The sequence below is a fragment of the Ursus arctos genome, unplaced genomic scaffold (genome assembly GCF_023065955.2).
Source record: "Ursus arctos isolate Adak ecotype North America unplaced genomic scaffold, UrsArc2.0 scaffold_36, whole genome shotgun sequence".
Classification (NCBI taxonomy): Eukaryota; Metazoa; Chordata; class Mammalia; order Carnivora; family Ursidae; genus Ursus; species Ursus arctos.
The window spans coordinates 17,534,304-17,559,881 of NW_026623050.1; the positions used below are offsets into that span (position 1 = coordinate 17,534,304).

Here is a 25,578-nt window from a genome sequence, read left to right on the forward strand (position 1 = left end):
GCCGAGAGTCAGCTCTCCCCATAAGGAGCCTCTGACTACGGGGCAGGCCTTATTTGCTTTTCTGTACTTGACACCGTGCCTGAATGCATAGTAGGGATAGCTTTTCTCTTGGAGGAATTCAGTCTGGCTCTCCTTGGCAAAAATATACAGGTGCCACTGGTTCCTCTTACTTCTCATCTGCAAAGTACTTTCTCTTTTTTAAAAGGCTGAAGTTTAGACAGAAGTTATACTTCTCCCTGGCATGGATCCCTGGATGTCAGGCCTCCAATGTAAGGGAGGAACCGCGAGTCCCTGCACCCGACTCCAGCCTCTAATGTGGGGAGGGGATATGATCTCAGTGATCACATGCACCTGCCTTGAATTAGGAAAATAGACACACAATAGTTCTTCGGAGGAGGCCTCGCCAGCCTTGAGGACAAGAGAACGGCAGGCGTGGGGGGTAAAGGGAAGAGAGAAACTTTATAGAGCTAAGGTAAGCAAACAAAGACCTCCCCGTGGCTGCATTAAGACAGGGAAACGAAGAGGAGCTGTGCACCTGTGAGGGTAGAAAGGGAAGGGTACAGGTGCTCATGCGCTCTGTGTGGGGGTGGGGAGGTCACTTAGAAGACGAGGAAGTTAGGCTACACGTCAGTTCTACTTTCAGATCTTGAGACCAGCTGCTAGAAAGGCAGCTTTTCTCCTTCCCACTGGAAAACCATGTGATTTTCAAGGTGAAGACAGTCTTGTAAGATTGGTTCTAAGACCACCAACCCTTCAGTGTGTACACTGGAACATTCCTGTAACTGAGGTGTGGCTGGGACGCCTCCATCACATGGCCTGCAAATAAAATTCTCAGCCGAGTCAAATAGAACAAGGAGCCACAGTTACTTCCACCACAGCTCCTGAGCTAAGACCAAAAGTGAGAGGCTGTGTCTTCTATCTGGATCCTATGATTAGACTTAGGAAGGGGTTAGGCCAGCACTTCTTAACTGAGGGCAATTCTGCTCCCTTGGGATGTTTGGCAATGTCTGTTTTTATTGTCCGGACTAGGGGCTGATCCTGGCTTCTAGAGGGTAGAAGTCAAGGATGCTACCTAATATCCTACAATGCACAGCCCCCACGACAACCAATTATCTGGTCACCAGTGCGGAGGCCGAGAAACGCTGGGCTGGAGAAGCAGCAGTGGAGGAGGAGAATGACGGCCCCCACCCAGGACGTAGCAATGAGCGACAGAGCAAACACCCAGAGCTCCAGATCTCACTACCAAGAATGAGGTTCTGGATGAGCTTGTCCTCGTCTTCCGTCTTGTACTGCAGCATTCCAAGGTACTCCTTGGGTCCCGAGGACAAGGGCACATCATTGCCTGCAGGCAGAGGCAAACAATCAGCTAAATTCACAGAAACAACGTCTAGAGGCTTTGTTACGAGACTACTCTGTCTCTCTCCACCCCAGTTTGGCTGGCTGCCACATCGACGCTGTGGCTTTCAGATAAATGGAAACTTGATTAATCTCGAAGAATTCCTCTGGCGGGGATTCCTATCTGCGAGTCTATAAATGTACAGCACTGCTTCTGAAAAGGTGGAGTTATGCGTGAAGGGTCCTCAGGAGAGCCAGCATGAGTCCAGCACCGTGTGGATAAGAAAGCAAGCCAAGCTATTGCTTCTGTCTTCCAGACGTTGACGCACAGTCAAGGAAACAAGATCCGCGGGACAGCTGGTGAGCAAAGTACAAAACTGCATGGTCCTGAGGGGGCTGTATTAGTTTCCTGTGTGCTGTAACAAGTTAGCACAAATTTAGTGGCTTAACACACGACAAATTTTCCCATCTCACAGTGCTTGGAGTTCTGAAGACCGAAATGGACCTCCCATGTAGGACTTAAAGTGTCAGCAGAGCTGAGTTCTGGAAGCTCTAGGGGAGGATCCGTTTCTCGCCTTTTTCAGCTTCCAGAAGCTCCCCATACCCCCTGGCTTGTGGCCACATCACTCTGACCTCCACTTCTGTCACCACGTCCCTCTCTCTCTCTGCTTCCATTGTCACATCACCTTCTTTCACTCTGGCTTTCCTGTCGCTCTCTTATAAGGTCTCTTGTGATTGTACTGGTTCCACCTAAATAACCCAGGGTAATCTCCCCACTGCAAGATCCTTAATTTAATCACATTGGCAAACTCCCCTTTGCTGTGTAAGTAACATGACTACTCACGAGTTCTGGGGATTGGAATACGGACACCTTTGAGTGAGCCAGAGTCAGCCCTCTGGTCGCCAAAGATTCATGTCCGTTCTGAGAGGAGATGTGATGACAGAAACAGAGGTTAGAGAGTGAGAAAGATTTAGAAGATGCTATGCTGTTGAATTTGAAAATGGAGGAAGGGATCCATAAGCCAAGAAATGTGGGTGACCTCTAGAAGCTGGAAAGGCAAGGGAAAAGATTGTCCCCTAAAGCCTCCAGGAGGAACACAGCCCTGCTGACATATTGGTTTTAACTCCATGAAAACCATTCTGGACTTCTGACCTCCAGAACTGTAAGATAATAAACCTGTGTTGTGTTAAGCCACTCATTTTAGGCTGATTGGTTACAGCAGTCATAGGAAATTAATACAGGGGGCATAAGAATTCGCACAGAAGTGGCTGGAACTCTTAGCACGTGAAGGAGGCAGCACAGCAGTTGGGCCAAGAAGGCTGAGGAGGGTCTGGTGGGTGAAAAAGAAGGTGGTGCAGGTAGCGAGTTAACGGAACTTTCTTATTACTGTTTGAGAATTTCTCCTGCTAATAGATTAGCCCTGTTCCCTTGGAGACTAATAGAGGTAGAATGTCAACTGTTTTACTAAGCAATGCTGTGTATGGGAAGAATGACGTCTCGTTGGTACCCTGCATGTGGGCCTGGAAACAAGAAAGGAGGCAGAAACACCTGATAAGGATATTCTACTTTGGGTATTCTTGAGCGTGGTGACTTGTATCTGGGCATGTTCCTTGCAGGGACTCTGGAAGCAAAAGGGCACCTATGGAGTGTTCAAAAGATGTTGGCTTCCTACCAAGAGTCATGTGGCCGAGCCTGGAAGCTGATGCTGCAGCCCATTAAGCCCTCGGGTGACTGCGTCCCTGCTGACGACTTGACGGCACTCAGAGCCAGAGCCCCACAGCTAAGTTGCTCCTGCATTCTCGACTCTCAGAAACTCTGTGTTGCTACGTGTGTGTTGCTTTAAGTTGCTAAACTTGGGGATAGTTTGTTATATGGCAACAGATAACTAATATAGGAAGGGAAGCTGATGTATTCTACTTTAGACGCGTGGAGTTGAAGGCCGTCGTCTTGGAGGCGAAGAGGGGCCAGGACTCAGGAAAAGAAGTGAGGAGTGGGAGGTGGATTTTGGAAATCCTTGTGTTGAGATGGTAGTTCATTCATTGTTTCCAACAACGGGGACACAGTGGGGCCTTGGGAAGGGCAGACGTGGTCCCTGCCCTCGTGGGGCAGACTGACATTTGTCATTAACGACTGAAGGAGAAAGATCCTCATGTTGTGATGGGCGTTTTGAGATTGAGGTGAGAATGCAATAAAGAGCAGTAACGGGTCTCTTCAAAGAAATGAGTACAGAAAAAGGAACAGACGGTTGGAGATACAGCCTCAGGGATCCAGGCTGGGAGGAAGAGGAAGCAATACGGAGCGGGAATCGAGAGCGCAGGAGAGAGAAGTCAAAAAAGTTCAGGGACTCAGAAGCAGATGAGGGAAAGAAAGGCACGCGGTCCTTCCCACAGGCGCTCACGAGGGCATTCAAGTGTGAAGTTCAGTCTATGTCCAGGACTACCGTCTAGCTTCTTAGTTCTCTACTTCTTTCTTCTAACAGAATTGGAGATGTTGTTCCTATGCAACTGGGAGAGGAAGAGGATTTCAAAGCAGTTATATCTGAAACTTGTTCACAGTTTCATTTTCACAAGAGGAGAGTTAATAGCAGATGAGGTTAAAAGTATTCATTACAGGGTGTCCCTTACAATCACATGAGTGCATCTGGAATTTTCTGAGGGCTGGTGAGCTATCCTCTGGTCCAAAGGGTCTTTCCATAAGCCTATCACTGAGCCCCAACCCTCTCTCCAACCCCCACGCCAGGTGAGAATCATTCCTTTGAGTTTCAATGACTGGACCACATCAGAAACAAACAACGCATGTTGACCTTAGCTGACAGTTCAAAAGGTAGGAAAGGGAATGTTATTTTTCCTACCCTTTTCAATTGTCTTGGTCAGAGTCTTGACTTGATCTTGTAGCTTTTTAATCACTCTGTCTTTCATGTCTAACTCTTCTTCAAGATCCTACAGAAATCAAAAGAAACAAAGAGATTAGCTTAGAAGCATCTTAATCTATGTTTTGGTAACAGCTTTATTAAGCTGTAATTCACATACCATGCAATGCACTTGGAAGTGCACACCCCATGGGCTTCTAAAGTCAGCTGTACAACCATCACCATCATCTAATTCTGGAACATTTTTTGTCACACCAGAAAAAAACCTGTAGCATGTTCCCCTAGTCCCTTCCAGTCCTTGTTAATCCACAATCTACTTTCTATTATTTGCCTCTTCTGGATGCTTAACATAAGAAGAATCATACAGTATGTGGCCCTTCGTGTCTGGCTTCTTTCCCTTAGCATCACGTGTTTGAGGTTCATCAGTTTCAAGTATGTATCAGTGTTCATTCCTTTTTGTGGCTGAATAATATCCTATTGTACAGATATGCCCTATTTATCTTGATCTATTTTTCCTCTAATGAAGTAACGCCCATTATAGAGAATGGAAAAATACAAAGGGGTGAAAACTGGTTCTCTGGATATCAGAAGCTGGAGGCAGAGAAACTTCCGAGATTTGGGTCCCGGCTTTGTGTTTCCTTCCTGATAAGGGGGTGGCCTTGTCCATGCAAAATTTGGCTCAAGAACCAGCAGAGTCCTGGATGCCTGTACATATTTCTTAGAAAGGGCAGAGTGTTTAGGTTCTTCCTGAATTCTGAGGGCTTTGACTCAGAAAGGATTCAGGCTTCTCAGACCCAGCAGTGCCCACCATGCAGTCACTATAGCCGTGGGCCCTCCGGGGGCTCTCGGCACCAAGGGAAACTGTGCTGTTTCTAACCTGTGGCCACCTGTCCCCTGCTACGGTTCTGGGTCTCCGGCTAAGCATGTTAGGAACTTTGTCCGGCCTTACAAGCAGGTGTGTGGGTACAGTGTCCACTCTCCTGTCTCAGTCCAGCCTAGGATACACCTAATAATAACAGTCACCAGCCAATGAGAACTGGGAGGAAACCACTGTTCACATTTTATTTCATTCCTTTCTTTTTTTCTAATATGGCACACACACATTTTATAAAATTTGGGTCATATAAAGTATTAAATTCTATATTTTTCCTCATTATACTGAAGATATTTTCCCATGTCATTCATATATGCAAACTGTCATTTTTATACCTAAGTCATATGATACACAACAATTTATTTTATCCACTATTGTTGGATTTTTTTTTGCTACAATTAATAACAATGTGATGAACACTCCGAACAAAAATCTTTGTTCACATATATAATTACTTAGGATACTAAGATATTAGAAGTTGCGTGACTGAGTCAAAAAGAATGTGATTCCAAAGGTCCATGATATTTGCCTTCAAATCACCCCTGGGAAAGTTGACGCCAATTTCTGTTCCTGGAAACCATGCGTGACAGGTGCCCACTGCAGTGTTTTCACTAGCACCATAAGATCTCTACTACTTAAGGGGCAACAATAATATCTAGCTTTAATTTTGAAGTTCTTTGATACATAGTGACATGATCACTAAAGGTTTTTTTTTCCCCTTTTTTAATGAGGATATTTCTTTGACTCAAAAATCACGTAGTGGGTCAAATAGTGTCTCCTCAAAAATTCATGTCTACTTAGAACTCCAGAACATGACCTTATTTAGAAACGAGGTCTTTACAGTTGCAATTAAACTAAGGATCAATATGAGATCACACTGGATTAGGGTGGGTCCTAAGTCCAGTGAGAAGCTCCTTCTAATAGAAAAGGACACAGAGAGATCAGCCATGTGAAGCCATAGGCAGAGGCTGGAGTTATGCTGCCACAAACCAAGGTACGCTGGGAGCCCAGCAGCGGAAAGAAGCAAGGCAGGATTCTCCCCTAGAGATTTTGGAGGAGCGTGGCCCTGCTGTCACCTTGAATTTGGACTTCTGGCCTTCACAACTGCAAGAGAACAAATTTTGGTGTTTTAAGCCACCAATTAGTGGTAATCTGTTTCGGAAGTTCTAGGAAACTAATACAGTCAAGTCTCATTTGTGGGCAAAATCCACTCCCTAATATATAGAAGTTATATTCTTTTGTTGTGTATTAATCTGCTCATTTACAACACCGAGGTTACTCACTGGCTCAGGAATACGCTGTTGGCATGAACACGTAGCTATGAGAGTCCCCCGGCTCCGCGCACTGTGGAAGGAGCAGCGTGGCCTGGCCCTGCCTGGGAACAGAGCCCCCCACACAGGGGGCTCCTGAGGAGGGGCACTGAGTGGGACTTCACCACACCCTCCTCTGAGGCTGGAGCATCAGAAACACACTCAAATCCCACACGACTCAGGGACTGACGAAACCTAGAGCCACACGCTCACAGTGAGGCAGTGACCGTTCCATGTGGGGCAAGCTGCGCAACACACGCGACCCACCTACCGGCCCTCTCCCTTACCACCGGCTCCAGCTGAGGCCCCAGGAACGCACACACAGGCCCCGGTGCCGAAGGCAGGACCACCTCTCAGAGCAGCGGGCAGTTGCTTCTCTGATGTGACCTTAGGAACTATTCTCTGAGAAAGTTGTAAACCCCTCAGAAAAAGACGGTCATCATCTAGGTGCCCCTGACTGGAATTTGTTACTTTCTATTAAATGGTAAGCTCTTTGGATTCCTTTGCGTATAATTACTCAGCAAAGTTAAATCCTGATCCTGCAAAATATGATTGTACCCTATCGTGGTTTTCCTGTGAGATAAGAAATGGGGGGCCCTGACAACAGGGTGCAGGGCCTGTGGGCCTGTCCAGGCTGCCGACCACTGCCCTGGTGAGCCCTTCCCCGGTCATAGTCTTGGAGGCTGCCAGGCTAGGAAGGGGCCTGAGCATGTCCGACTCCTAGGAAAGTGCCCCGACTGCCACTATGGTGCTTCCCAGCCCTGTGGGTTTCACACACCAGTCAAATCTCCAAAGAATTGCTGGGGACTGAGAGTTGCCCAATTTCATTTTGGCCAGGGCATTTACAATTTGATGAAGAGTTAACAATGTAAAACATTTGCCACCTACCATTATGATCATTCCCTAGAGGAACATTTTGACTTGAAAAATTGGAGGAAGGGCATAGCCCCAAAGTAAGCATGGCCCTTTAATGGGCAAAGGCTTGTTATAGACCATAACATGCTCATCTCAGATGGGCGCCATCCACGGGACAGTGCTCATCTCTCCTCTTGTCACCCCGCTACTTTTCCCTGGTGTGGCCCAGCAAAGTCCCCAAGGCTCCCCCAGCAGAAGGCTGCAAACTCAGAGACCACCTGTCTACTGGGCACAGATTGCTCTGACGGAACAGCTTTGGGTCTGTTCATCGTATGCTTTCATTTATTTATTCGACAGAGATAGAGACAGCCAGCGAGAGAGGGAACACAAGCAGGGGGAGTGGGAGAGGAAGAAGCAGGCTCATAGAGAGGAGCCTGATGTGGGGCTTGATCCCAGAACGCTGGGATCACGCCCTGAGCCGAAGGTAGACGCTTAACTGCTGTGCCACCCACGCGCCCCTCATCGTATGCTTTCAGTGTCATGTCCCCCCTTTGGGTGACATCTGCACACAGTCATTTATCAACAAGTTGGAGAACTTCTCACCCTGTTTTCCATAGTTAGACGAGATGCTTCCTGCCGGAAAGTACTCTTGACTTCACTTTCAGTTTCAAATTGTTTCTTCAAGTGCTCGCTGGCCTCCTGCATTTCTTGAATCTTACTGATCAGCTTCTCTTTCTCTTTGGTGTGTATTTCATTTTGGGCCTCGATGGTCCTGAGAAAAAGATAAAGGAAATTTTGGCATCAGTTTGACCGTAGTGGAGAAGTCATTGTCATTGTCATAGCAAACACTGATTATTTCCAAAGACAGGAAAACACTTTGGCCAATTTATGTGTAAGGGGACTAGTACCTGAATAGGAATGTCTTTGAAGTCGGGGTGGGGGTGAAGATCAGGGCTGGCTGGGTATAAAATTACCCACGACTGCCCCAGTCTCCTTAACCTGATAAGAGATTTTTGCTTCCACACTGCCAAAGGATGGTGACTGCTCCCCCGGGATATCCACACCCACTCACACCCTTATGACCAAAAGCCCAATGATTATCTCCTTTGTGAACAGCCTGGGGACCAGACTCTCAAAAAGCCAGGGATCAGAGAGAAGTAGTAGCCCTATCAAAAGAGATCCAAGACTGTGTCTCACCACTTTCCTACTATTCGGGGCTCTCATTTCATCCCCATCCTACCAATAAAGTCACATGACTAAAAATGCTCTCTAGGACATAGGGCATCCGTGTATGGCTCTGAAAATTAAGTATGTCAATGAGCTGTCAGCAAAGCATTTTCCTTGCAGGGCTCCACCACAGCACCAGGCCCTCTGCTGGTCAAGATGCAAATCTGGGGGGATTATCAGTGAAGATTCTCTGTCACACGGATTTCAAGCCTTACCCTAAATGGTCTGCTATAAGAAAATCTGTTCTCTCTCATACAGTCTTACTTCATCAGTTTTTTGAACAGATAATTGATATTCTAAGGGTATAAAAGGTAAAATATGTCCCCTCCCCTGTGCTCCAGCCATCCAGTTAACCTCCCTGGAAGCAAGAAAAGTTTTGATTCTTGTATATTCTCCCGGGGGTGTGTGTGTGTGTGTGTGTGTGTGTGTGTCTGTGTGTGTGTGTGTGTCTGTGTGTGTGTGTGTGTGTGTGTGTCTGTGTGTGGTGTGTACATATATGTTTTTTTCCTTCACATTTGAATGGTAATATATCATATACCTTAATCAGCACCTTGCTTTTTTGGCTTAATAACGTATCTTGGTATCTCCCACAATTTCAGAGAAGAAAAGCATTACCTGAGCAGGAACCTGAAGAACATACACGTTAACACTTACTTTCTCTGTGTTCCTTCCTCTTCTCGATTGCGGTTCAACTGATCAGACAATTCTTCCAGTTTTCCTGTAGTGAGAACTGTCTTTACTTTGGGGTCCATACCGTATTTTGATTTGCATTTGGTCATGCTTTGAGACAGTCCTAAGCTGTTTCCTGCTTGAGATTAGGTTTTGTTTGGTCTGAACGATGTTTAAAAATTTTTCAACGCCATTATTCCAAAATGGTGATATTTCACATAAAAATCTGAATTTCTGGCTTTTCTCTAAAGATGGGACTATCAAGCAACCGTGGGGTCAACATTGCCACTTGGCAACAATCAACAGAGCTTGGAAGCCATTGAGCCTCTAAATTCCATGCACCTTACCGTCCCCTCCGCTCAGCCCACTTCTCACGTTTATGTCACCTGGCTGGGCCCCTGGAGAACCAGAGTTCGAGATCCCCGGCTACAATGACTTCTCTGTCATTTCCTGGACATGGGAATCGTTTTCTAGAAGTAGTTTCATGACAATTTCAATTACCTTTCATGCTTTCCGTTTGTTCATTCAGGCGGATTTCCAGATCTTGCTTCTGTTTCTCCAGCTCTGAAATCTGCTGTTTGAAATCTGGGATCATCTTTAGAGAAGAATTAGAAATATTTGAATATAAAACAGTTTTGTCTGTGAACTTCAAAGTCTCAGAACTACTCAGAAGCAAACTAGACCACCTAGGTGTTTAACCCCAGGGAGCGAACGTCTGGTAGAGTTGTGTAGGAGGGCCAGCCAAGGCCTCAGACTGGCTTGGCGCTATGGTTTTTTTACCTCAAGATCTACAGAGTCACAAGCCATACCAGCACGTTTGGAAGGAGTGGCTCTCACACAGCTACGACCGTGATATCACCGGGGTCTCTTGGGGGGAAGGAAGTACACTGTCTGGGAGGGCATGTGGGGGCTCTGCTGAGGTGAGCCAGCCTCTTCGGCCCAGGCTCAGAGATGTCATCTCCTCATCTAGAAACACAAAAATGATCTCAAAGAGGTGCCCCTGCGCCCTGTGAATTCCAGGTGGTGCACTGCTCTGTTAGTGGAGGTCTGGAATGATCCAGTATGTTTCACGGTCCTCTGTCCTTGTCCATCTACATATTTCTTTAAATGTCACTCACCTTTAACTGGCACTCATCTGACCCTCAGTCAGATAAGTAGTTTTTCTGTCCTCCAAGTGTGCAAAAACACCCGTGCCTCTGACGTGCACAGGAAGAATACCTGTCTGTGCATTTGGATGCGTGCTCTGCACTGTTCCTCGCTAAAGTTTCATCCAAAGAATAAACAAAGACATGAAGGTCCTTAATCACTGCTCCACATGTCTGCTATGCCCCGGGTCACATCTCCTCACCTGCGACACAGCCCAGAGATTTCCTAATACTCTCAGGTTAGGCAGAGGAGAAGGAAATGGTAAGAAAGCTGGGAAGGGGTAGCCAGCGAGGTGGGTTGTTAGGAAAGCGTGGTATCCTGGAACGTGGCAGAACAAACAGCAGCGAGGAAGAGGGAGTGACTAACGTCACCAAATGTTGCTGACAGATAAGATAGGGGTGAAAAAGAACGCTTCGGGCTTAGCCGTGCGCAGGCAGCACTGGTCAGTGGTCGGGGCATACGGCAGAATGGCGTGGCTGTGGGGAATTGGCCGAAATCCGTTATGTGGCCACCGAGAAGCCTGGCCAGCTCCCCCAGAGAAATGGGGTGGTGGTTGCAGGTGATGTGGGGTTGAGAAAGGATGTTCCTTCAGTCAGGAGATTCCTCTACCATTTCTCCAGGGCTGTAGGCTTGAGTTAGAAGAAAGGAGGAGACAAACTCCAGGCGGAAGAACAGGCATCACGGAAGAGAGAAGTTCTTGAGAACATGAGGTGAGAAGCACAAGCAGAGGGACTGACCTGAACACATGCCCCATGCCAGAGTCATCCTCCTACCTTAGTGTTTTTATCACTTTCCAAGGGGTTAGGGCTAGACTTACAATACACAGACTTAAAAACACACACACATCACAGAATTTGGACCCATCCTACGGTAACTTAACCCACTTTCAAATCAAAGTGCTCTCCTGCCCAGGGTAATTTTATAGTTCTTTCTTCTGACCCAGTTATTTCACTCCTAGAAAACACAATTCTGATCCATCGTTTACTGCCAAGAAACTGAATTTTCTTCCACTAACAAATGACATCTCTAGAATAATGGCCACCCCCAGTGCCCATGGCTAAGATCATACCATGTTCTCCGATGTTAGCCTGGTAACTTCATGACGGATACTTTCATTGATGTCAGTCTCTTCTCTAAATAATTTCTGCAGGTGGTTGATTTCTTGACTTAGATGCACCACTTTGAAGTTCAAAGCTTCGATCTCCTTTTCGTAGCAGTCCTTCTGGGACTGGAAATGGCTCTCCAACACGCTGTCAGAAGAGGGGCCAAGGAATGAACCACATGGTCTTTATTTTCTGTGCTGACCGTGAGCGTGCACACGTGCAGCAGTTATGAAAATTCACAGTGAGAACCACGCTGAGGACACCAAGTTTACGTATATACGCATAGCGACAGGCTACGGAATTTGGTACGTAGAATTATAAAATCCGTCTAGCCAGTTAGGAAGCACTATGTGGCATTGATATGTAGTTAACGGTAGAACATTTTAGACATTATTAAAATTACACGTTAATAGTTTAAGAATATGTTCTGTATGCAACAATAGTAAATATACATTCATTATGCATCTGTCGAACTCAGACAATGTACACCACCAACAGGGAACCCCGATGTAAACTATTGATTCTGGATGATAATGACAGATCAACGTTGGTTCATCTATCTTAACAAATGTAACACTCTGGTGGGGGATACCAATATTGGTTGTGTGGGGGGAGGGGAGGGAAATCTCTGGGAAATCTCTGTATTTTACGCTAAATTTTGCCATGGGCCTGAACTTGCTCTAAAAGATAAAGTCTGTAAGTAAAAGATTACAGCAAACTCCTTCAATTTAAACATAGTCAATCTCTAGAGCAACACTGGCTAACTTATTTGATATAATCAGTTTCCCTATACAAATTACAGGCTTTATGACTCGGAAGTTTATCCTATAAAAAGATTGTTTTTCATTATTAAACTCATTACTTAATTCGTGAAATATTTCTAGCGACTATTAGATCAGCCCCCTATAAGGAATTCCCTTCGTGTCAAATCCGTGCAAGATAAACTTTTGACTTTCCAGTTATCTATCAACTCTGAAAATCAAAAAGAACTCTGGGGGAATTTCTCACTGTGTTGCTTTCTTTAGTCCTTCATAAGCAAACCAAAGTTCTCCATCCTCATTTAAATGTTCCAAATCTTCCAATGAGAGCCTGGAAAATAAGGGGAGTAAGAAAATCTATCATCTCACTCCTGTGTTAAATGTTTCTAAATGTTTGGTAATGTGACAATGATTACCTGCTTCTAACATCTTCAATGTCATAGCTTTCAAGGAGTTGTTTGGTGATCTCGGACATCTTTTCTGAGGGGAAAAGGCAGCGCTGGTATAAATTACATTTCTGCATGATTTCTCTTCTCTCATTCCCTTTTTTGGTCCCACTTTTCTAGATTTCATACAGAGTGTCCAGCTAACCGTACCATCAGCTAAATTACCAGCTGTTCAACCAATCAGCTAACCAACTTACCAGCTATGAAGTCAACCAGCTAGTCAACCTGTCACATGTCCAACCAACCAGCAAATCAACCGGGCTCATACCAAAGGACACACTTCCTTGGCAGTGACACCCATGATAAACGTGGTCTGTACCCATGGGCTCAAGCGACTCGTATTTTTCTTACCTCTCATTTCCCGTTTCTGCGACTGCACGTGTTTCTCCACATCTATCTTCTGTGTCTGAAGTAGCTCTATCTCCTTTTCAAACTCAGAGATTGTCTGTATCACAGCAATTACCGTACCGGGTGAAGAAAAAATAGCTATTACGGCTTATGCCAGACCAAGAGAATACTATTACGGTATTGTGTATCTACCCAAGACATCCTCACCCAGTTAAAATCTTGTTAAATCATCACTGTCTATGCAGTGTGGCCTTGAAGCGTGTTTAACGGCTCAAAATATTGTTACTTATTCCCAGACGTAGTTGGTTGTAGCAATAGAATTAGTTTCCTTACTACATATAATGGAAAAAATAGCTCCTTACTACAAGGTTGGGCTGGGGTAGGAAGGAAGGGGGCACAAGAGAAGTGAAATCTAAGGGGCTAACTTCTCTTTCACTGTACGATGAGCTCTTGGATGCAGGGAGGTGGGCAAGCCACCACTGTCGTAACTGCGGGTTTGGGCTCCCGCCAGGTGTCAACGGAGCACAGCGGCAGACCATGGAGGCTAGGAGCTGGCCGTGGGCGTGTGACCGGGGTGCACTGAGGGGACACAGTGGGGAAGAGGCTGTACTCTGCCTTTATTACCTTGCGAGGGCAGCCTGAGAAAGGATACAGGTGTGTTTTTTGCAGCTTGGGGAGATCACAGCGGGAAATAACCCCTCCGTGATATTTTCTCAGTTAGTCTCAGTGTTTAAGGGCTACAGCTCCAGTTTCTTCAGAGGGTGAAGAGGGAGATCCAACTGACATTTACCGATCACTTTACATACGCGACCTCAACCTTACAATAGGCCGCACGGTGATGCAGTAATTATTTATAGATGAGAAAACTGGGGCTACAGAAGGTGAAATGGCATGCTCAGGGCCACACGGGGGAGGGGGGCTGATGGGGCCCCAGGACTGTCCAATCCAAAAACCCTGCTCTTGGTAATATTTCAGCAAATGTTCCAAGTCATATATGTATTTACTTACAGACCGATTATGTTTATTTTCTATGAAAATCAGACAAATCTGAATATACCACATCAGAGGGTTTGGACCAAGTTTTAGCTACCAAAGAGAAAGTGAGTGACAAATAGTGGTGGCTCACTCCAAGAGCAGCCATATGATGTCCCAAGAGGCAGACTAGTCAGAGGACACGACGCCCTTGGATTGACATTAGCCTCGTGTGACTCCTAAGAGCAAAACAGTCAGAGCAATACGTGGTCCTCCCTGATCCCAGAGTCCAAACTCCTTCTCTTAAACGATAGGAAACCGGGGCCCAGAGAATGTGGACTGCTCTCCTGTGAAGTCAAGAGGTGATGCAGATGTGATTCCTAAAGTTCTTCTAAGCCATGCATGGCTATTCCATGACTGTTACAGAGAATATCTGCATAATCTTAACAATATTCTACTAGCATGCATTTCACTTATTTAGTGGAAGCTTAAAAGCTTTCCAAACTTACACTGAAATGTTTTGCATTAAAGAACATGGGGACACTTGGCTTTGTGTTTTCTGGTAGGGAAGGAATTCAGTTGAGCCTCGACTGTCCAAGCGTGGATCATTGCTTTTGTGGATTTTCTGATAACAATTTAAAATAAAATATTCTGATAATAAGGTGATTCAATTTTAATACAGGTATTTATAGAAATAAGACAACATGATGGAATGTATAAGAAGGATTCATATCAATTTATAATTTAATTTGAAAATATTCTCTAGGTCAGCATATTTGAATAACTTCATATAATTTCAAAAGGGTTAGAAAGCTGACTTTTAAAATATGAAAACCAATTATTGGTGAGTGAAAGGCAACTTGGGGGTTCATCCTTAGAAAAACCAGAGTAATCAGGGTCCTTTTGACTTTGGCCTTTATACGGATGCTCTTAGCTATCTGATCCCGTGGGAGTGTGAAACTGCCCGCTCCACGCAGCTCAGGTAACACAGCCAGAGAGCTCATCTGCAAGCGAGAAGTGCCTTCTACCTTTGCCTGCTTTCTCAGTTGGGCCACCTCCCCCTTCAAGCCATCGGAGGTGACACGTTCTTCCTCTAGTTGGTGCTGCAGGTGCATTTTCTCGTCCCTGAGGGCTTGAAGGTCTTCTTTCAAAGACCAGATTTGCTTCTCATAGTCTTGTGTTTTCAGTTCAAAACTTTTTTCAAGAAGTCTAGGTGCAAAAGGAAAAAAATAATTCAGGATTTCTCTAGAGTCTTTACCATAAATTAGAATAATACATCATTTTGAAAATAATAAGAAGAGACTCAGAAAGGAGACCAGTTATTTAGGATTCACTGTGACAGTTCCAGCAGACAATGGCCTTATTTTTAGCTGCCAGTTTCTTGTCCCCTTAGGTTAGGGAAGCCTTTTACACCTTCTGATCTGAGAAACATGGCTCTACTGTGGTCACACAGAGGAAACACAGGACAGGGAGGCTGAACTCCAAGACGCAGCGGTGGTTGGGATACTCCATTCCTGAAGCCACCCTAGTTCTGTGTGGTTCCCTGTGGTGTCTCGGAGGGGCCCCTTCCCTCCGCAAAGACCTTGGCACATTCTGCCAAATCCTGGCCCCTGCCAAGTGTCAAGGATCACAGAAGGGTTTGGCTAGGTCCTAAATAAGTGAATACAGCCATTTAACATGTCAGAGGGGCCAGCCCTTCAAACATTCCACAATAGACTGCAGCAAATCCCAGCGCCCCAAAGTCCACGGAAACCCAATTCCTTGTGCGATGGTTGCTCAATTAAATATGGGATGACGAAGAAAATAACCAAAGAGAGACACGACTCAGCCCAGCCCAGCCCGGAGGGGCCAGTCAGAACGGAAGCAGTCCCAGGGGCTCCAGGAGTTTATTAAATCATTACTCTACTTCCTAGGCTCTTGTCTCCTTTCATTTTATGACGGGCTTCTGTAGCACAAAGGGAGAAGCCCCAGGAAAAGAGTCACATTCCCAGTAGGTTTGTGTTTCATTTCCTTCCATAGATATTAACAAACTTCTTGACTTTGTTTTCAGGTCTTTCAAAAAAACCCCACAGTGCTCCTAAGAGGTCAGTAAAGCACCTTGAAAGAAGCAAACTGCAGCCGGAAGTCTGCGCTGAAAGAATCGCAGACTTGCATACGCTGGCTGGGAGTCACCCGCAGGCTGCGGGCATCTGGATGCCCTCGAGGGTAGTGGCAGGGGCTAAAACGTCCCCAGTCAGCTGACCAGGGACCAGAGCAAGCTGCAAGCGAGTGCTGATGAGGACTGCAAAGAACTTAGAGTGACCTGGCCTCAGCCTGCCTCGCCAAACCCCTTCTCGAAATGATTGTTCCCAAGTGGCCCTAGTACACAGTGAGATGCCAGGAACAGAGCTCCTCTCCTAGGGTTGAGAGCTGAGAAAATTTTCAAGGTGAAGAACCCAATCTCCCTATTTTAACTCACATAGGATCGTGAACCACGTATCTGTTAGCTCTTGGAGCTCTTCGGTGACATTCCCGCCCCTAACGTTTTGGCGTCCTGCTCCTTACCAAGACTCAGGCTCTTCTGCCAACGAGGCGGGGAGGTTATATATCCTTCCACCCCAGCTCCGAGCCTTCCAGCCCGCAACAGAAACATGCCAAGAACACTTTGTCTCTCCCCAACACCCTGCTACGCATCCCTACTTTCAGATCTAAAACATCTGAGTTGACTCCATAAGAGAAGGAAGTGTAGACTGCGCTCTTTGCAGATTAACAAAGCGTTTGGTACTGAGATAGAAAAGGTGGGGCTGGTAGAGCACAAGCTGGGTTCCATCCCTTATTGTCTGGGGCGAGAGTCAAGTCAACAGACACAACAGACGGGGGAGGGAGGCAGGCTTATTTCCTAGGCAATAATTTTCCTTCCTGGACCTGATGGAAGCTGAAAGGGATGGCAATGTCTGAATTTCTGTCTTAGCAATGAAGGGAAAGCGAGGAATTCCCGGGGGTCCACTGCCCACAGCTGCAAGACCTGTGCCAGGCCTGAAAGGTGCACCCTGGGGGACTCGGCTCTCAGCCGTCTGAGTCTCTCGCTTCCTACAAAGATTCACCCCCTGCTTTCTTGTATCGGTGACCTGCTATCTGCAAGCGGAGAAGCAAAATATAAAAGCGGAGAAAGAGAAGCAGTAGCTTCAAGGCAAACGAGATTTCGTACATTCTCTGCTGTTGTTCTGTTCGCACATCATCAAAGAGCTGCTTGGTGAGGTCGTCCATTTTTTCTGTGAAGAGAGAACGCTCTTTGAAATACGTCTGCAAAGCAATGCCTCGATAGTTTCATGTCACATTTAAGAAAGCGTGGATGTGAGGACAATTAGGGGCTATTCACGATGAGTGGGACTTAAGATGAGAGGATAACTGTCACTTTTATAGTTTAGAAATTAGAAATACAGACAAGAAGGGGAAATAATAATTCTCACAAACTGGTCATGCTAGAAATGTGTGAATAGTTTCATTTATACTCCTTTTTTGGGGGTCTGAGTATCATTTGTTTAAAAAGGCTTTGAGACAATATATATTACTACTGAAAGCGCACCGAAACCCTTTGGGAAGAAAATGGTCAGTTTATGAGGGGGTTTCAGTCTTGGCACTGTCGACGCTTTGGATTGGAAAATACTTTGTCGTGGAGAGGGGGCTGTCCTGTGTGGTGCGGGATGCTGAGTGGCGACTCTGGCTTCTAGCCACTGGAAGCCAGGGGCACCTCTGCTCCAGCTGTGACCTCCCAAACCGTCTCTGACGAGGCCACATATCTGCGACAGGGAAAGGGGAACCAAAAGCATTCTCTCGGCTGAGAACCACTTATTCATGATAACCAAGAAAATAATATAGTGTCTGTCTTCATCTAGGGGAAGAGGAAGTCTGACAAAGCTGCATTTTAAAACAAGAGTCTCTAACAACAAAGAGTCTTTAACAACAAAGTGTAGGTTGAGGCAACACTGGACAGCCGGGCAATAATCATTGGGGTTCTGGTCATTCTGAAGCCGTGACAGCCCAGGTTCCCAACATATCCACACACAACAGGTGCCCCAGAAAACGGGGCTAACCCATCAAAGCCTGACACGTCTATTTGTACTTTGTTGACACCCCACCCTTGACTTATATCTTATTTCTGAATCCTGCCCCAGAGGGGCAGCGGGGAGGTGATGCAAGCTACCCTGAATTACTTGATTAAAAAAAAAAAAAGCCTGGGTGTTAATACTTAACTAATGAATCGATGAACACTACATCAAAACCTAATGATGTACTCTGTGTCGGCTAACTGAACATAAAAAAAAAAGCCAACAATATTCAAAAAAGATGTCAAATGTCCCTGAAACAAAATGACTGCCTCAAAATGAGTCAGCCAGAAAATACTAGAAAAATGTTAAAGCTTTAATTTAGAAGCCAGCATCTTTGATATAATTTCAATTTTCAAATCGCTCACAGAATTGGCTTCACTGGTGTTTACTAAATCTTAGGCCGTTTGTCAAGGGGTGAAAGAGCTGCCCGAACGTGACTTTCTTCCCAGGAGCAATGGGATGGCGTCCACATTGGAATCTCAAGAAGGGGAAACGTGTGATAACATCCCTTAGTCGCAGGTCCCAGGGGAAGTGAAGGCTGATGCTTTTCACAAGACACTGCCATGTGCAGAGAGACCCATAGGATAAGCAGTTTATGAGCACTGGGTTTGAAAGTTTTCAGGTACTTTTTAGAAGGAAATATAAAATTATGGACCCAAACATGTCGGTGCTGTAATTCTCAGGACACACTTGTAAGAATTTAAATGTTCTTGTGGGAAAAGCCACTTAAAGTTAGAAGAAAGAGCAAATATACCCAGGAGCAGTATATTGTAATAAAAAAGGTGGATGGGGCGCCTGGGTGGCACAGCGGTTAAGCGTCTGCCTTCGGCTCAGGGCGTGATCCCGGCGTTATGGGATCGAGCCCCACATCAGGCTCCTCCACTATGAGCCTGCTTCTTCCTCTCCCACTCCCCCTGCTTGTGTTCCCTCTCTCGCTGGCTGTCTCTATCTCTGTCGAATAAAAAAAAAAAAAAAAAAAAAAAAAAGGTGGAGGTGGGCAAGCCCTTCCCTAACTCCGGCCTGAGGTTTACTCAGGTTTACTCCGACCTCGTGTGCTCATCAACGCCCCACCATCGGTTCTCAGAGACCGGGTGGCAGGCTCGCGTTATCTGAGGCAGGAGGTCACTCCTGTGCTTGCCACCATCTCAACAGCCTTTCCTGCTGCCAGCCAGGACTCGGGATGTTTCTTTCCTCCTCCTGACATGGGTCTCTCCCACACTGAGCCGAACCCCCAGGGCTCCCGTGCTCCTCTGGATCCCCGTGAATCCACTGCCCGCTGGGCCTCCGGTGTGCGCTCTGCTAGCTCCCCAGGCCTGAACTCGCACGCCCCTGCTGCCCCGTCAGAGCTCACGGGAAAGAGCCCTGGACAGGACAGGGGATCAAGGGTGGTCATTTAAACCATCCGGTCAGGAAGCAACAGGTTCCCGTTCCTACTGGAATTGAGCAAGCGCTTGCCATTAGCATGTGGGTTGGACAGAACTAGGCTAAGGGGGGCTGCTCCACACCCCTGAACGAAAGTGATACCGCTGGTTCCGAGGGTCTGCATCTGCCAGCCGGGGGGATATGGCTCAAGGGCTCAGCAGGGCCCGCACTCACAGCCAGGGCAGGAGCAGCGGAGGGGGTACCACTTACAGTCATTTGGACAGATGTGACATCTGACTACAGATCCGTGGCTGGCAACCACATTACGCCAGCATTACCCTGACTGCGCGTCAGGATCGCCACAAAGTTTTTAAAAAAATATAGATGTCGGAACCACCCTGGCTGTGCCGCATTCACACACCACCTCCCGATGGGAGAGTTCCAGGCTGATGGCCCAACCGTCTGTATTTTGCAAACGGCCCAGGCGGTTCTGAGGCAGGGATTGCTGAGCCGTCTGATAAAAGACAGAAATAAAACAGAAGAGTCTGTAGGGTAATGTTACCACAACTTAAATACTGTTATTCCCTGTGAGGCAAAAAATGTTCTCATTTCACTGGGAAAGATCGCAGTTCCTGATTCTGCCTAAAACTCAGTTCCCACCCCGTAGTTATTTCCCGAACGCCTGGACAGGTGAGCACGTGACCGCGCCCCCAGGCCTCCCTGGGCTCTACCTTTCAGCTCTTCAGTCTTCTCTTGGAGCTGCAGCTCTATTTGCTCTTTTTGTATTTCCAGTTCTGAATTACGCTTCTGAAGCTTTGCCAATTTCTAGTGAAGGGGGAAAAAAAAGGTTTTTTAAAAACCTCACTTCAAGTTTTGTCACCACAGCCCCTCTTGGTGAAAGGCTGCATTTTTATCCATCCATCCACCCACCCATCCACCCAACCTTCCGTCTCAGCTCCTATCCATGGCTAACAGCCAGCGCCAGCCCGCTGCAAGATGCTACGTTTCATCTCATGCACAAGGGCTCTGTGTGGCTTCAAGCAGACACTGGTTCTCAACCTGGCCCGGCAATGGCCGAAGTCAAGGAGAAACAACCAAATCCAAGGTCTCCTCATAGTCAAGAAAATCCTCTATCCTTTTCTGGAAGCTTCTCAATAGCCAAGGTATTTACATATTTAATATGATATAATTTATGATATAAAGTGGATCCACACTTTAAGAGCGTTATTACTCAGGAAGGATGGGTGATCCTGGACAAAAGCTCCATTATTTTAGGTTCTCCTTGTACAGTATCTGCTGGGCCAGCCGCTGGGGCCACTTGGTGCTGACGGTTGGTGACCAGTAGTGCATGCAACAGGGAGGGTGCCCTGGGGCTCCAGGTTGCCACAAACCTGGGTGCTGTACGACTTTGGAAAGTGCGGGACAATAAATACGACCTCTCCAGAACACTGCCACTCTCACCTGTGCAGGGCTCTACGGTAGGCACTTGGCTAGGTGATGTCATCTGGCAATTTTATCCTCACAATGACTCTGTCGGTCCCTTTTTGGTATTTCCCACCTTACATCAGAGAGGGTAAGGGACTTGCCCAAGGTTGCCCAACCAGATGGCAGCAAAGACGAGGTCTGAGCTGGGGACATCTGAACTCTGTCCACCGCTCATTTTACTACACCACAGAGACGAAAACCTGCCCCACGCTTTGCACCGCTGCTCTGGGGAAGAGGCTTCAGGGCACACACCAGATGGACAAGCGAGAGGGGACCAAGATCATCTTGGAAGAGAGAGAAGCACCTAGACAGGGCTCCTTCTCTTTGAAAGGGCTTTCATCCCTTCGCAATAGTTGGACTAAGAGGGAACCTTCTGTTGTGCGTCTTGAAGCATGAGCCTCCTCTTCGCCTCTGATTTCCCCTCCCCCGAAAGGGAGGCCCTCTTTGTTGATGAAAGCCAACAGCAATATCTGATTCGTTCTGCAGACTGCTTTGTGGGAAAATGCTGGGCCGTGACCTCTTGCACAGAAAGACGCGCATGGATTTCCATAATCACGACCAGCACAGACCTCTTCTATGGCAGCCTTGTATTTCCTCCCCTTCTCCTCATAATTGTGCCTGTGGGCAGCTGCTCTGTCCAGCTCGGATTCCAGTTTCTGAATCTTCTCCATGTCACCGGCCCGAAGAGCGGCCAGGCTGGTCAGCTTCTCCACCAGCCCGTGGTTCTCTTTGTTCTAGAGGAAAAAACAGCAGATGTTTGGGGGTTTATCCAAAATAAGGAAGCTGTTCCATTTGCCTCTCACCACCTTTGCCATGGCATCTAAATCTATCAGACCTTACCTACACTGATCACACTTATCACTACGATGACACGTATGGGCATCTTCATCCCAGTGCAAACAGCAAGGCAGATCTGGTCAGGCAAACTTCCCGAGCTGATGGCACTCTTAGCATGGGAGTGGCCCGATCCTGGAGCTCCAAGACAACCCTAGTGCTGTGGGATACGCTGTCTCCCCTGCTGCCCCCCAAATGCACATGTTGCAGTCCTAATACCCAACACTTCAGACCCTGACTCTATTTAGAGATAGGGTCTTTAAAGACAAAATTAAGGTAAAATGAATTCATATCGGCGGTCCCTAATCCAGTACGATTGGTGTCCTTATAAGAAGAGATTAGGACACAGACACAGAGGGAAGACGATGTGAAGACATAGGGAGGAGACTGCCATCTGCAAGTCAAGGAGAGACAATTCAACTCTGCCAACACCTTGATCTTGACCTTCTAGCTTCCAGAACTGTGACAAAAGAAATGCCTGTTGTGTAAGCCATGCAGGCTGTGGCCGTTTTGTTACGGCCGCCCTAGCAAACGAATATACCTAGCGTGGAGCCCCGGCAGCGTCGGGACTCCCAGGTGCCCCGCTCCCAGCTGTCACGGCGGCAAACGGTGCTATTCTCCTCAAGCCACGTAAGGTGCAGGCCGGCCACACAAGAGCACAATCAGGAGAAACCGCATCAAAACTTCAAGGGTTTTTTTTTTTGCACATTCATCCATTCACTAAGGACTCCTACAGCATTGTTCATGGCTAAGTTTCAAGTTTACCGTAGGAGAGTCTCAGTATTATTTAGGACAGGCCCAGGAGTGAGTTTCAGCGATCTGGACACTGTATATGCCACAGCCCTTCCCCACTGGCTAAGAACATGTGGATTTTGTTTCCTACCAGTGGAATGGTATGAGGAGTCTCCCCAAAATAGGCAGGGCCACAGTGAGACCATACAGACCTTTGGCAAATTAGAAAAGAGCAACTCCTCTGAGCCAACATAGTCCTGAGGGAGCATGGCTTGGCATGCCGACAACATCTTTGTGCAGAGGAGAAAAAGGCACCCCTGCCTCAAGGCAGCCCAGCTTTGTACCGGGACACACGGGTTGGCAAAAGCAAAGCTAGCCTGGGTTTCAGCCCCACTTGCACTCTTTGGCAGCTTCCCTTGTGCAGTGTACATCCTATACGACCTCATGGAGCAGCCTTTTACAGTACATTTCTGTTTTCTAAATCAGGTGGTCTACATAAACTATTTGAATTTCCTAACATGGGCATAAATTTTAATAGCATTAGCTAAGGAATTGGCCCAGGACAAAATAAATCGGTTAGATAAAGTACATTTGAAAGATACATTACGAACACCTACCTGATCTTCTAGCTTTTTCTGCAAACGCTGGACCCTGTAAGTAAGCTGAATGTTGAGCACGAATCGTCGGATACTCTGGAATCTGCGTCTGGCCAGCCACGCCCGTGCATATTTCTGAAGGATCACAGCCTTGTGTTCCTCCAGCATCTTTAAAACAAGATTTTATGAAATGCAGATTGGCTCTCCACTGTTTCTCTCGTCAACTCCTCCAACGTTGAGAGACGCAACTATCAAAACATTCTCACATTGTAAAATACAAATTTCTTGTCATCAACCCACAGAGTCCTATTATATCTAGACCTTTGAAACGATGACCAAACCCACCTGTGGCGGACATGTATGAACAGACACTCAGATACCAGCACTCCCTGCTCTCTTTAAAGGTCTTCATGCAGGAAAAGAATGACCTCACTATGACTGGGGAAAAATAACCGGAGCCCTGAGGGACCCGTGCCCTAAGAAAGCACAGGGTCTTGGCCGCACCTTTCGGTACCTCCTCCTTGCCAGGAGTCCTCGGGTGTAGGCCTGGATGGTGATGGCGGCCACGCGAATGAGCTGGTACAAATTGCGGACGAGATACCCACGACAGTACTTCTGAATGATGATGGCTGCCCATGCTTCTTTCAAGGCTGTTGCCGTAACAGCTTTCCTTGGTTAAAGAGAACCCAGAGTGAACCTATTATCCACAGAGCACTGACTTCTACGGCACAGTGACGAGTGGGCGCGACGTTTTGTTTTGTTTTGTTTTGCACCGAGGAATAGTCAAATGTTTTGCAAATCTAGGCACTAAACTCTAGACCTCATTGGCTCTAATGCCTGCTGGAAGTCAGTCTCGTCACCTCTCCTTTCACCCTGATCTGAATGAGGACCTGCTCGGGGCCACGGGAACAACGTGGCAACTTGCACACTTCACATCCAGGCCAATCAATCCGCCGTCACTCACACACGTGAAAACAGAACTGGGCTTTGGGATTGCACCTGCTCATTCAGCCTCGTAGGAAACCACGCTAGAAGGTCTGGATCAGGGATTGGCAAATGACAGCCTGGGGACCAATCCTGCAGCCTTCCGCCTATTACTGTCCAGTGTCATGGGAACGCGGCCACATCTATTATCTGCATATTATCCCTGGCTAATAACAGCAAAGTTGAAGAGATGTGAGAAACTGCATGGCCCCCAAAGCCCAAATATTTGGCTCTTACAGAAAAAGCTTGTTAACTTCTGTCTAAAGCACTGGAGGTGAAGACAAAGTTCTTACCTCCAGAGTTTATAACCTCATGTGGCAGACAGACTTATAAATGGCCAGGTGGGATAAGAGGAAAAATAAAATAACTACTAAAAGATCTGTAAGAGAGATCTTACAGAGCTATCATTCTGCTTGTGAGCCAGCCCTTGATGGAAAAGTAGGATTTCTGTAGACAGTGAAGGTTGGATAAGGCATTTCAGGCTAAGGACCAGTGACCACATGGAGGCCTAAGCAATGCCTGAAATATTTGGAAAAAGAGAATTTGTCTGCAACTCTCAGAATATAAGATACATGGAAAAAATTAGTCGGTGAGATTAGAAAAATAGAGACCATGTGTTATTTAAAAATATAGTTACTGAATACCCACTATGGCGTATGAAAGCAGGGTTCCAGCTCTCCCAGAGCTTCCATTCTCATGAAAGCATCTAGGCCATGGGGGCCTTGAACGCCGTGTCAAAGACTGAGTGCAGGAAATAGAGGTCCCCTGAGGCATCAGAGGCAAGAGGTGGGCAGTGGTTCTCACAGGCCCTGCTTCAGGAAGACAGGCAGCAGGGGGAGGCTGCGCCGTGGGACCAGGAGGCAAGTGGTGGTGGAGGCCTCATCTAGGACAGGGGTGTGGCAACGGAATGAAGGGACAGACACGCGAGGTAAGCAGGGGTAGAACTGTCAGGCCACAGCGATTCCCAAAACAGAAAGGGGGCCTGATTTGGGGAAGAAGATAACCCTGGTTCTTCCTGCCCTGGAGATGGCTGCTGTTGCCTGACCCAGGGGCACAGGAGGGCAAGCCTGGCTGTGTATTCGTGTAAGACGGTCACCTGGGGTGGGGTGGCAAGCCCAGTTGGAAGCACACGGAGATGAAGGCTGTGGTGTACCAGTCATGTCTAGAAGCCCAGATGCTGCTGGAGGTCAGGCCTTCAGCTCAGGAAGAGGTCAGGTTCCATGACACAGCCTGACCCTTAAACAGCTGCCTTCTCAACTCTCCTCCCAGCGCGCCAAGGACCGAGGCGTCGCAGACGCACACTAGCACACACCGCTGTCCGGGAAGGACTCCATCTCACCGGCCAGCCCGGCACGGCCTCTGGGGAGCGCTCAGTGAGGCGTAAGATTGCTAACTGCCCTCCACTCAGCCATCCCCTGGGCGGGTGCTCTGTGTTTGCCGCCAGAGCCTTGCCCTGGATCCCCTCGGGTACGGTCGGCCCCCCGCTATCTGCAGTGGCTGGTCAGTGGCTACTCACGGCATTTCCTTAGGGGCTGCACCAGGACCCTGATTGCCTTCGGGATTTTCACTTCCCACGGAAAAGGG

At 47.2% G+C, this 25,578-nt stretch overlaps 1 protein-coding gene across 2 annotated transcripts in view; it reads right to left on the reverse strand.

Annotated features, from left to right (window-relative positions):
• MYO5C (myosin VC) overlaps positions 1-25,578 on the reverse strand; it is a 95,810-nt gene that overhangs the window by 12,662 nt on the left and 57,570 nt on the right. For both annotated transcript variants that reach the window (XM_026518500.4, XM_057306337.1), the window contains exons 20-34: positions 23,515-23,680; positions 23,032-23,178; positions 21,418-21,582; positions 20,095-20,188; positions 17,101-17,164; positions 14,942-15,122; positions 12,945-13,038; positions 12,564-12,627; positions 12,398-12,478; positions 11,356-11,536; positions 9,642-9,735; positions 9,126-9,189; positions 7,848-8,016; positions 4,188-4,275; positions 1,244-1,342 (exon numbers count right to left, since the gene is read on the reverse strand). In XM_026518500.4, coding sequence (XP_026374285.2) covers positions 1,244-1,342; positions 4,188-4,275; positions 7,848-8,016; positions 9,126-9,189; positions 9,642-9,735; positions 11,356-11,536; positions 12,398-12,478; positions 12,564-12,627; positions 12,945-13,038; positions 14,942-15,122; positions 17,101-17,164; positions 20,095-20,188; positions 21,418-21,582; positions 23,032-23,178; positions 23,515-23,680 — 1,751 coding nt within the window. The remainder of the gene's footprint in view (positions 1-1,243; positions 1,343-4,187; positions 4,276-7,847; positions 8,017-9,125; positions 9,190-9,641; positions 9,736-11,355; positions 11,537-12,397; positions 12,479-12,563; positions 12,628-12,944; positions 13,039-14,941; positions 15,123-17,100; positions 17,165-20,094; positions 20,189-21,417; positions 21,583-23,031; positions 23,179-23,514; positions 23,681-25,578) is intronic.